The sequence below is a fragment of the Paramacrobiotus metropolitanus genome, unplaced genomic scaffold, assembly GCF_019649055.1.
Source record: "Paramacrobiotus metropolitanus isolate TYO unplaced genomic scaffold, Prichtersi_v1.0 Parri_scaffold0000030, whole genome shotgun sequence".
In the NCBI taxonomy this organism is placed as follows: domain Eukaryota; kingdom Metazoa; phylum Tardigrada; class Eutardigrada; order Parachela; family Macrobiotidae; genus Paramacrobiotus; species Paramacrobiotus metropolitanus.
Window position 1 is genome coordinate 1,061,299 of NW_026570250.1, and position 11,651 is coordinate 1,072,949.

Below are 11,651 nucleotides of genomic sequence, written 5' to 3' on the forward strand. Positions count from 1 at the left end.
CATACGTATGTGGCACAACCGAATATGCCGATAATGTTATGCCTAACAAAATAACACTTTGCTTAAAATCAATAACGTGACCCAAAGAAACTACTGTATTATCTGAAAACAAAAATTTAAGTACATCGTAGTATCGTAGTTTCAATACTACAAATTAAAACTCTGCGCGCCGCACTTGTTTAATCCAACATGGATATGATCCGTGTGCGGATTTAGCCCGTTGTAGGAGCGGGTTCCCCCTTTCGTCCAGATCTGACGATTAAAAATAATCTCCTGTATCCCATTCTGACAGGCAATGCTTTTCAAATGATTAACAACGGCCATCCATGGATAAGTTACTCAGAAATCCACCGCGCGACCTTCACCGTGCAACGACACCGTGCTGCCTCCACGGACATTCCGGCAGTTAAAGATTTCCGTTCTACCGCTAAATTTATTCTTCAAATACGATGCCAAATTTTTTGCGCCCGGTGTGGCGCCGGAAGTGCACTGTGTGGCGCGGTTGGCATCACATCCACAACCTCCCGAAGCGCTTCCGGTTCCGCTTCCGCTGCTTCCATGAATGACCGCCCATGTATTTGCACCGACGATCCCGTCGGCTTCCTCATGCCGGCGCTGGAAGGCTTTCACTGCGGCTTGTGTACTTTGCCCGAAAATCCCGTCGGCACTGGTTCCCACCTTACGCTGGACCTCCTTGACGCAGTCACCTTTACTACCAACTTGCAGCTTTTGCGAGCATTGTGCTGACAGTACTGCTGCTGGCAGTAAACCTGCGATGAAAAATAAAAGCTTTACGTTCTGAAACATAGTCGAATCATCGAATGGGAATGCAGATAGCGTAATATTTACTAGCAACGACCGCGGCGCTACGCGCCGCGGTATCCACCGAAGGTTGCGGTGCCGCCTTTACACTTGTGTGGTTACAGTCGCGTGGTAACGCTGCGCTGCTAACTTTCGCGCGCTTGCGTTATATCCCTTAGTCTCGCTTGGTTAAGTTACGCCGCTAATTCTCGCTTGCTCTCGTTACGCCGCTCAAACTTTTGTGATCGCGTTACATCGCTTGCTCTATTGTGGTTACGTTACGCCGGTTACAGTGGCAATTCGCATGCGCACGGTACGCCGCCTACTCCCGCTTGGTTACTATACATCGCATCCTCTTCTGTGCTCACCTTATGCCGCTTACTCTCTTGTGGTTACGTTATGCCGCACTACTATAGACGGCTGTATAGGCGCTTTTCCCACGGTGTGACCTCGTGGGAACCGGCTGCCGTGACCTTTGTTCCGACGTAACTGCATACAAGATAGCCGGCATAAATTACGGACTGATATACATAAGAACCTAATAAAGATATTAATTGAAATTATTAGCACATTGTAATAAGCCAAATTAACATTCTTGTTAAGTAAATTATAGTTTATGTTCAAAAAGTTTTACTGTATTCGTGCACGTGCTAACTAGATATTAGCAAATTAAAATCAGTATAGTAAATTTTACTATTATTACACTTATTTCAAAAACAGAAATTTAATTAAATATTATTTCTTTGTAAACAGCGCAATTCCACACAGTTGTCCGCGATGTATGCTGCGCTGACAACGGCTGCACCGGCTAATTAATATGCCGCAATACGGTAAAAATTGTGACATACCATTTGGCCAAGCACGATACAGCTCAGTGCTTCCAGTTGGATTCACTTTTGGCGGTCTCTTTGAAAACTGTTAAATTGTATCAACAAACAGTTACATTAATATTTATCTTCATTGTGATGTCAGGAAAGAGAAGGCGGATGTGTAGCAAGCAACAGGTTAAAACCCACTGCAGGCTTATCAGTTCGTCATTTCAAGAATTGCTACATAGTGCCAGTTTTCAAGTCAGTTATACGAGGAATCGCTGTTCGAAATTATTTTCACTAAGTGGATATCCTTCGAACGTCGGACATTATGGCGGATAGCATTCAAGGTCAGACTAAATTAAATTACCATTATGTAATGTTTATACGAAGTATCATCGAAAGGACTATTGGAAAGTAAAATATTTTTGAATTAAGAAAGATTTCTTCTCTTAAAAATCTGTTCTATTAAAATTCTGAAATTTCGAATTAGGACTACATTAATTTACTGAAAATCTGTATATATATACTGAAAATTCAATTATTATTACTTTTGTAAAATTTTAACAAATGAAACAAGCTGCAACGACTCCCAAATACGTTGTGCCAATCTGATACAACGCCCCCCCCCTTACGTTATGCCAAACCTGGTGCAACCTGGCTGCCGCCGGACAGCGTGAGTGCGGAACCTGCCTGGCCGTGTCGGGGACGTGGATTATGTCACTAATCCATCGGTCTACCGCTGCCGGCATCGCGTATATGCGCCTGGAAAACTGTGCATCGGGTCTTAACGTTACGCAGAAGCAAAACAGCCATGGGTGAAAATACGGCATATTCCGGATGGTGGTGTCAGAGAAATGCGTGAACTCCGCAAGGTCATCAGCAGCCTGTCGTACAGGTTAGTCAGTTACTGTGGCTTATTGAGAAAAATGTTTATTTGTATCAACGATACATATTTCCGGCTGGAAATTTTTCAAAGTCAACGCTACTTGTACAACAAGGTTGTATTCATTACTGCATGTGCGTTGGTTAGTTGTATCTGTACAAATCACGCACACATCTATACAACTAAGGCACTTCTGCAATTCCCGTTGGCTGGCCAGCGCTACTTGTATAGATGTATACGTATTCTGTACACATACAACTATCCAATGCACATGCAATAATAGTGCAGGTGCATGTAAGTATCATTTGCTAATCGGATCGGATATTACAGTTAGAACGACATCCGATGACGGAGCGCATTCTGTTATCAGCCGGTGGTGATTCATGGGTGAGTGCAAATGTGCGAGTCTGTGGTCCAAGCAGCAATAATGCATGACTGCATGCACGTAGTTCAGTTTATCAAAACAAACAAACTGCACGGACCACCGGAAACGAACTCGTATCGCTATCGTAAAACCATATGTTACAAGATGCAGTATTGTCTTCCTGAATAATACAAAATTGTAATTATTTCAAGTACTGTATAATGGTTTCGCAATTATATAAATTATCATGAATTCCTTTCGATTATTTCTTGTTTGAATTTTTGTCTTAGGTCTTGTGATAAACGGTCAGCCATGTGATCCAGAGAAGGTGATCATGCAATGCGCATCTACCCGAAAAGAACGGATCTTCTGTAATGGAAGCGGATGTAGCGGCATTAGTCTGTTGGGCGGGAAGTGTCTGGCTCTGCATCTGGGCAGTATTCTGGCGCAACGGGAAGCGTTTTTGGCCGAGCACATGTTGGTAAGTCTGGCACATTAATTTTTGTTTCCTCAACCCACAAGTTGTATGGCACAGTAATATTTGTGTACGCTTTTAGCGATTGCACTGCGGTTGATCATGATTGAGTGCCATTGTATACTTGGTGCCGGTTTGGTCAAGCACCATTTGTAAGCGCCTGTTCGTTTGTAGGTGAACTATTTATTGAAGTTTGATCTTTTTTTTAATTGAGTGCAACCATGACCGCTATACAGATACAGCGAACTGCAGTTCGTTTGTGATACCTTGCACGGTTGCATACGTAGTTTTCGGTCTTATCAATTTATTGGCAATATATTCGCTGAGTTTAACTCGTGAATGTAATGCATGACGGTTCGTTTTATTTTTTTATTTCTTGTAGAATTTTTTTTGATGTTTTGATTTTTATTCTCTAAAATAGCTCGCATAAATCTTTTTCTGAAATTTTGAAAAATTTCTTTATATAATATTGTAGTTAATGTTTTAAAGTCTAATTTATCGTTGCAACATTTAATTAGATTTTTTCGGGAAGGTCAAAAGGGTTGTTTATAAAATAGCGGTGGAATTGCATAGCAGTCTGTCTGGTCATGACATATTTATATCCACTTCCCGGGTGAAGTAATCAATAAACTGATTTTTCTACCTGCGTTTGCCTGTGATCTTGCTATTTGATCTGCGTGCTTAGTGAGCGTTTCCTTGGCAGAAGCAAGCGCATCAACCTGGAGCTGGACCATGCGTTGTTGATCCGCTTCAGTCCCGACAACAAGTACGTTGGTAAATCACTTTTTTGCCACTAATTGCCTTGAAATTATGTAATTAATTACAGTTGGATTTTTTAATCTGGTACCAGCCTGTTCGCATTATATTAAAGCCATAGACAAAATCAATTAACATTCGAAAAATCTCACTTTAGGTACGTAATGATAACCCTTGATTAACAATTGATTATCGATTTATCGAATATTCTAATTTAACGATCGTCAGTGCTTTGGAAAAATAAGGTGCCGGTCTTTATTGTACAGAGCCGTGATCGGGCGGATGCACAACGCCGATGAGGTGTGCGTGTTCAAGCTGACGACGAACGCCAACGGACAGCGCAACAAGCTCTGCACGACGTTACCAATCAGGTACGGGATTTTTATCCTGTTTTCGCGTCATCTGATTTTTTTTTCATCTAAATTTATCGGTATGTGGTGGGTGATCAGGCGGCACACGCCAACGGCGAGATCCGCTGCATGGACATCCAGTGCAACGGCAAGTTCATCATGACGGCCCACGACAACGCTGCCATCCACCTCTGGCCCATCAAGGGCGGCGCGCCGCTGGCCTCCATCGTCACCAACCTCGGCGTTCTGCATTCCGCGCAGATCTCGCCCTGTGGTCGCTTCATTGCCGCATCCGGTAATTTCATTTTATATTTGCATATATTAAGATCGTGTTGTATATTTTGTGGTACCGTCGTTAGTCCGTGATTTGTTTGAAATTTTTTTATTATAGATGTTTCTGAATTTTGTTTTTATCAATTTTGCTGTATAGCAGCCGTATCTCAGTTACTGGTTATTTATGTACACGTTTGATGGATGTACACGTATGTTTGATTACACGTATGTACACGTATATTTGATTAGACAGACATCAGTGTTTCGGTTACAGATTCGTTCAGGCTTCACGCCGGAAGTGCGGGCGTGGGCGATCGTGGCCGATAAATCCAGCGGCGACGTGTAGGCCGTGGAGAAGGCCTTCGAGCTGACCGGGCACAGCGTAGCCATCCCGGCCTTCGGCCTCTCGGGCGATTCCACCCACATGCTCTCCGTCAGCAAGGACAAGTCCTTCCGCCTCTTTGACGTCAACGTAGACTACAATAAGCGCCAGTCTCCAGCGCCCTGGATCTGACTGACTTCCCACGAACGGAATGCGTCGACACACGTCACCACAACGCACCTTTCTTGGCCCCGCCTCCCCCCCTCCCTGTGACCCACCTCGCCCCCCCCCCTCTTTTTCTGACCCCACCCCCATTGCTTTTCATTTAAATTAACGAAAATATGGAATACTGTAGTTAATGTTAGAAGAGATATCGGTACAACAGGAGGAAGTTAGAAGAGATATCGGTACAATAGGGGAAAATTTTACGCGGTCATTTAGTGTACTTTGTTCTTTGGGTTCTAGGTATCAATGGCGCTAAGCCAGTGGTGGGCGAAGTACTAAATGCGTTGGTAGACGCAGTGGTGGCGGTAAGCATTTGCCTAATTGGTTAGCATCGAATTCATGTAAACCACTTCCGCAATTCCAACCTCCCATTTTCCCGTAATACTGATGGCGCTTTTTAATCTGGTGGTCCATTCCGCAGCATTGTTATTGGGATGCTGGGCCAGCGAAGAATCCGAAACAAGGGTAACATAAAAAGGCTTATCCCGGGCTGCCATCGCTGCACAAGGCTAATTCAGGCTCGTAAAATTTTCCTTGAATTACCTCACCGGCTAGGTCCTCGACCTCGTACACTGGTTCTGGTATGTGCCGTATAACACGCTGCACCTTAAATACTTCACGAGAAAAATTTGCTTCATAGCCTTTCTTAAACACGGACTTGTCTACAGCAATTCGTACGCTATCGCCTACTTTAAACTTTGGTGGATGTTGTGGTGAGTTCAACAGCATAACGCGGTAGAGCGTGTTAAAACTTCAAGAGAATTACTGTCGTCAACGTCCGCCGGTGCTTTTCCGTGAGCCGAAGTGGGTACTTGGTTGATTGCGTTAATAATGTCTTGCAGTACGTCGTAGCATTTATGGCTTTTGCGTACTTCAAAGAGCCGCCATAGGCGATTTTTTATGGTACGAATCGCACGCTCCGCCATAGCGCATTTAATGTCGCTATTTTCTGAAGAAAACATGTGGATTTTGCGTTGTTTTAGTAAGCTTTTCACTTCCGAATTATAAAACTCTTTTCCTACAATGATCAAAGCATTCTGGTTATGTAATAGAATAATGAGTACAAAAAGACACTAGAGTACCTTTGTCGAATTGTATTCTTTCCAAAGCAGGGTAGCCATATCGATCGAGAATCTTTTCAAGCGCTGCTGCCACTTTGATTCCGCTTTTGTTAAGCACCGGTTCGCACGCCATTTTTCGTGAAAAACAATCAATTGCTACAACGATAAACTTGAAATGCTTGTTTTCCTTGCTGTATTTTGAAACATCCATCAGGTCCACCTGAAGCTGGACGCCTTTGTCCAGTACCACGATGGGATTTCTTTGGAATTTGTAACGTCTTGGCTTATGTAGTGTGTAGGCATCCAAGCTTTCCAAAACCTGCTGCGCCTCTTTCCGGCTTGGACGAGGAGGGCTGCAATAACGCTGGAGCCGACATAGACCGCCTAGGCTGGCAACGTGCTGGGGATTGGAATACGTCTGTTGCACCGTCTTTTCGTTCTTTTTCATCCTCTTCGTCTTGACAACAAGATGAAAAACAGTTTAGTCGCATATTTTCTCCAACATGCACCGATATGGGAGCGCAGGGATTCATTTCACCATTGAATCCAACCGCTGCCCACTTGATTTTCCGCTTTTTGTTTTGCGACGTTTCCAGCAGCACCTCGGGGTCGCAGTTCTCGGGGAACCTTGGTATAAAGACGTTTTGTTCGCTTCTTTTTTTCCTTTACCGGTGATACTGTTTGAAAGCTCGGGAACGATGCAAAGTCTACCTTCTGCTTAGGGGCAGGTTCTGGTTGCTGCAACGGTACTTGTGGCGGGGGTACTGCCAAGGTGGGATCAGGACCCGCATTAGGTCGCAAAGCTAAATACCTTTCCAGTGTTTTACTCAGCATATCAGCCTTTTGCCACTGACTTAAATCTTTGCGTTGTAAAATATTTGAAGTAATTGAATCCAGGGACAAAATTTCAAAAGCTTCGGCTGGCTCCCTGATTGAAGAAAAGTCAGGTGGGCTTGGCTGTGGTGAAGTACCGGTTGGCTTAATCATTTCTTTTGGCACAAGATACCGTACTTCCATTCCTAGCTATTGAGTTAAGACGTTGGCAACAACGGAGGCTAAGATAGGTAACACTGCAGCCAAAAATCCTCCCTTTTGCAATAAAATATCTTTTTTAGCTTTCATAGGATGACGGCGTAAAGCAGGAAGCTTTAAGGGTTTACGCCAACGTTTGCACACAGTTAACTGCTGCGGAGTTAGCTGGGCTGTCCCTTTCCCACAGTTTAGCGCAACCTCTGAGAAAGCCTTCAAATGCTTGCGATTGCAAAAACTGATCAGCTGGCGACGCTGTGCTGGCTTGAGTGATCTTAGTGTAATCAATAAAGGTGCTAAAGAATTCACGTTAGCGGACATTTTTGGGCAGTGTGGATTTTGAAGGGTCCAAATATAAACGTTGCACCTCACCTGGTAGGATATGCGACCGCAGTCTTAAATACCCTGGCGAATCCGTTCGCAAGTTGATAACCAGAGGTTGATATGGCTCTTCGGTTGCTTTAGCGTAGGCTGCAGGTAAATATGGAAGTCCCATCTGATTGGATAAAATTTTAACCTGATTCACATCGCGCACATTGCGAAATAACAGAATGTATTGACTGTTTAAATGTATGTCTCTGCTAGATTTTCCTTGCTTAAAAAGATTGTTGACAACGTAAATCACTGTCAAATTTTTATGGTGTATATCTTGGGTAAAAGGTTTACTTCCACTTTTGCTCTCAACAATGCTTGTTGCCAAATCATCTAAAATTAATAATTTAGGCTCGCTCCCAGCGAAAAAGTGATCGTTTTCCAAAATTTCTGTTACACCGTGAGTGAATTCTATTGATGGCACTTTGTTTTGCAATAGTTCGTAATCTTCCTGCCACTCAGTGTAGGCATAAACGATTCGAGCAAATTTAACATCAAACATATCATCGCGATTGATTAGCAGTTTAGTGATGTAACGACTCTTCCCAGCCTGCGAGGCACCAACCACTACGATACCAGCAGGAGTGCGCAAACGAGTTTCAAAATCGACTATGGGAAATGCCATTTGTAAACTGTATTTAAGGAATCGATCACACAGCAGACACAAAACAGTTAAAATGGACGCGGTAGTTGAATTATTCTCTGTAACCACCAACGGGTCCACCTACATTGAACGATTATCCGTTTCTTGTTGCGCTTGTCGACATGTGCAGTCCTATAAACTGCAAATACCTAAATGTCTGCATGCCTGGAATTGGAACGCACCTTTGACACCAGGTGCCCATTATAAATTAAGGCACAGTTGTCCAGAATTACAAGGCACAGTTGTCCAGTGTTTTTGATGACATTGTGGAAACTTTTACGGGACGTTACTGGATCAAAGGCGAATCGCGAACGGAAATTTTGCGCCAGCATTTGCCTCTTGTATACAATTTGGATGACATTGGATGCCCACCCTATGATCACCTTTCCACTAAACCACACGCACTTTTTAACAGAGCTGTGGCTTTCACAGACTGGCTGGTCAAGCATGATAACGAACATAGTAGCGACAGCGAATCTGAACCAGATGCTAGACCTGGATTATATTGATATCATGGATGGCATGGTCGAATACCGTCCACAGAAATTTTCGGGACTCCTAATGCGAAGGTATAAAACTTATCCATCTCACTGCCAGATCTACAGCAATGGTAAAATCACCGTTAATGGCGCAAATACGATACGGAAGGCTCGCAATTTGGCACATCGTTACTGCAAAGCGATCCAGGATCTTGGGTTTAAAGGTGTTACAGTGTCGCAGTTTCAGATTGTGAATATTGTTGCGTCCGTTAATTTACAGCGTAAACTGAACCTTGAAATGCTTTATGAAAAACTGCCGATTTCATACATGAAACTGTATAATCCAGAACGATTCCCAGGTTTAAGCATGCGTGTGGCTTCTTGTACCGCTGTTCTTTTTCACTCTGGTAAAGTCAATTTGCTTGGTGCGAAGACCGAAGCTATGCTTAATGCAGCGGAACAAGAGCTGTTGGAAGTAGTTAATAAATACAATCCTGTTTCCCCTGGTTAAGTAAGATGTATGAAGGCTGTTGTATAAGTAAATAAAGATAGTAAGCGCCGTGGTCGAATGGTAAGGGAACTAAACTGCAGAGAAGCAGTCGAGTTGAAATGTGTAGCGACTGCTTCTCTGCAGTTTAGCTCCCGCGTTCCATTCCCCTAAAGCCCCCTTTTTTGTTATTATAGCCATTCCCGACGGTGCACACTATTTCTTCCAGTAGAAAATTGGATCCGCAGCCGAACGGGTTGGGGCTGAAATATAATAATAATGCAGTTGGGTAGATATAACACACTAACTGCGTTCTTATTATTCAGCCCCCACGTTCAAATCCGCTACTTATTTCTTTTCGTTGTAGAAAAATATATAGACGTGTTTAATTATTTTTTAGGTTAAATAATTTTAATAACATATTAATATATTATGTTTTTATTATATTAATTATAAAAGAAATTTAAAAATATATCCAACGGTGAGTCATTCGCCGAAAGGTCACGCTTTGGCGAAAGGTCATTCTCACGGGTGTGACCGTGGGAAAAGCGCCTATACAGCCGTCTATAGTAGTTGCCGCTTACACTCTTGTGGTTACGTTATGCCGCTTACTCTCTTTTTGATTACGATATGCCGCTTACTCCCTTGTGGGTACGTTACGCCGCTCACTTTCTTGGGGTTACGTTATGCCGCTTACTCTCCTGTGGTTACGATATGCCCCTTACTCTCTTATGGTTACTTTACGCCACTCAATTTTTTGTGGTTACTTTGCGCCTGTGACTTTCTTGTGGGTAAGTTACGGCGCTCACTTCTTACGGTTACGTTATGCCGCTTACTTTCTTGTGGTTACTTTACGAGGCTCAGTTACTTGTGGTTATTTTGCGCCTGTGACTATCTTGTGGTTACTTTCCGCCGTTGACTCGCTTGGCTACGTTACGCCGCTAAATTTATTGTGATTACTTTACGCCGCTCACTCTCTTGTGGTTACTATTCTTCGCCTACTTGCTTTGCCTGCCTTACGCCGCTTGCTCTCTTGTGGTTACTTTGCGCCGCTTTCTCTCTAGTGTTACGTTACGCCGCTCACTCTCTTGTGGTTGCTTTACGCCGCTCACTTTCTTGTGGTTACTTTGCGCCGCTTACTCGTGTGCTTTCGTTACGTCGCTTACTTTGGCATAACTACGTTACGCCGCTCACTCTCTTGTGGTCACGTTACTTTGCTTTCTCTCGTGTGTTCAAGTTACGCCGCTTACTCTTGCACGACTACATTACGCCAAATATCCTTCTTGGGGTTACTTTCTGAGACCCACTCGTGTACCATATGAGACCCACCCTTTATTCACTTAGTACGTTTGTTGAGCAGGTTCACTATGTTTATTCAGTTATTTCAATAAGCGCACCGTGTTTGGTAAGTTATATCCGTTATAGCATTTTTGTCTGGCAAGCTGTTTGGTAAGTTTACTTCGTTTAGTTTAGTAGGTTTAGTTACATGAATGAGTTGGATTAGTAATTTTAATTCGCTTAGTAATTGTATGGAGTAGATTTACTTTGTCTACTCAATTAGTTCAATGGGTTAACGGTGTTGTAAATTACTTACTTTATAGCATTTCGTTGGTTCAGTTATTTATAGTTTAGTTTATTTGAAATATTTTATTCATTTTATTCTAATTTATTTAGGTTAGTTATTTTATTTATTCAATTTATTTATTTTATTTATTTATTTTTAATTATTTTAATAATTGAATTTATTTAGTTAATTGAATTTAGTTAGTAAAAAAGTAAATACTTTATCAATTATTCATCAAGTATTTATTTAATTAAGATATTTCATTTTAATTTATTTTATTTAATTTGATTTATTTAGTGCTCACTCTCTTTTGGTTACTTTGCGCTGCTAACTCTCTTGTGATTACGTTACGCCGTTCACTCTCTTGTGGTTAGGCTACGCCGCTCACTTTCTTGCGGTTACGTTTTGCCAGTCACTGTCTTGTGGTTACATTGCGCAGTTCACTCTCTCGTTGTTACGCAACGCCGCTCACTCTCTTGTGGTTACGTTACGCCTCTCAATTTCTTGCGGTTACATTGCGCCGCTTACGTTCTTGTGGTTACTTCAGGCCATTCACCCTCTTGTGGTTACGTTGCGCCGCTCACTTTCTTGTGGTTACGTCAGGCCGTTCACTCTTTTGTGGTTACATTGCGCCGCTTACTTTCTTGTGGTTACGTTACACCGCTCACTCTCTTGCGGTTACATTGCCTCTATTGGGTACGTTACGCCGCTCACTTTCTTGTGGTTACTTTACGCCGCTCACTTTCTTGTTGTTA

General features: G+C 42.7%; 2 protein-coding genes and 1 long non-coding RNA gene across 7 annotated transcripts; 2 read left to right on the top strand and 1 right to left on the bottom strand.

The window, feature by feature from the left end:
• Window positions 1-339: 339 nt before the first annotated feature.
• LOC129588485 (uncharacterized) lies at window positions 340-2,535 on the bottom strand. The gene is made up of 3 exons (XM_055482691.1): window positions 2,258-2,535; window positions 1,650-1,716; window positions 340-770 (listed from the first exon to the last, which is right to left on the bottom strand). Exons 1-3 carry the CDS (start codon window positions 2,441-2,443, stop codon window positions 340-342), a joined length of 684 nt encoding a protein of 227 aa, XP_055338666.1. The 5' UTR covers window positions 2,444-2,535.
• A 293-nt stretch (window positions 2,536-2,828) lies between these two features.
• LOC129588688 (uncharacterized) lies at window positions 2,829-5,318 on the top strand. 5 transcript variants are annotated; one of them, XM_055483033.1, is made up of 6 exons: window positions 2,829-2,883; window positions 3,151-3,341; window positions 4,021-4,101; window positions 4,358-4,462; window positions 4,541-4,736; window positions 4,989-5,318. In XM_055483033.1, exons 2-5 carry the CDS (start codon window positions 3,235-3,237, stop codon window positions 4,602-4,604), a joined length of 357 nt encoding a protein of 118 aa, XP_055339008.1. In that variant the 5' UTR covers window positions 2,829-2,883; window positions 3,151-3,234; the 3' UTR covers window positions 4,605-4,736; window positions 4,989-5,318. The 5 variants fall into 5 exon arrangements, 3 of the variants coding, with proteins under 3 accessions (XP_055339008.1, XP_055339006.1, XP_055339007.1); XR_008690503.1 differs by lacking the exon at window positions 2,829-2,883 and adding an exon at window positions 2,939-3,058 and having other exon boundaries at window positions 4,039-4,109; XR_008690502.1 differs by lacking the exon at window positions 2,829-2,883 and adding an exon at window positions 2,939-3,058 and having other exon boundaries at window positions 4,039-4,101.
• Window positions 5,319-5,338: 20 nt separating this feature from the next.
• On the top strand, window positions 5,339-5,926 carry LOC129588691 (uncharacterized). Its single transcript, XR_008690504.1, has 2 exons — window positions 5,339-5,566; window positions 5,683-5,926. It is a non-coding gene; the product is annotated as an uncharacterized LOC129588691 (long non-coding RNA).
• The last annotated feature ends 5,725 nt before the right edge of the window (window positions 5,927-11,651 follow it).

Excerpts from the sequence above, each read along its gene's own strand:
- LOC129588485 (XM_055482691.1), bottom strand. The coding sequence starts at position 2,443 with ATGCCGTATTTTCACCCATGGCTGTTTTGCTTCTGCGTAACGTTAAGA. Across the intron at positions 1,717-2,257 it reads CGGCAGCCAGGTTGCACCAG|TTTTCAAAGAGACCGCCAAA; the intron begins GTTTGGCATAAC and ends ACAATTTAACAG. Across the intron at positions 771-1,649 it reads GTATCGTGCTTGGCCAAATG|GTTTACTGCCAGCAGCAGTA; the intron begins GTATGTCACAAT and ends TTTTCATCGCAG.
- LOC129588688 (XM_055483033.1), top strand. The coding sequence starts at position 3,235 with ATGGAAGCGGATGTAGCGGCATTAGTCTGTTGGGCGGGAAGTGTCTGG. Across the intron at positions 3,342-4,020 it reads TTTTGGCCGAGCACATGTTG|TGAGCGTTTCCTTGGCAGAA; the intron begins GTAAGTCTGGCA and ends CTGCGTGCTTAG. Across the intron at positions 4,463-4,540 it reads TGCACGACGTTACCAATCAG|GCGGCACACGCCAACGGCGA; the intron begins GTACGGGATTTT and ends GTGGGTGATCAG.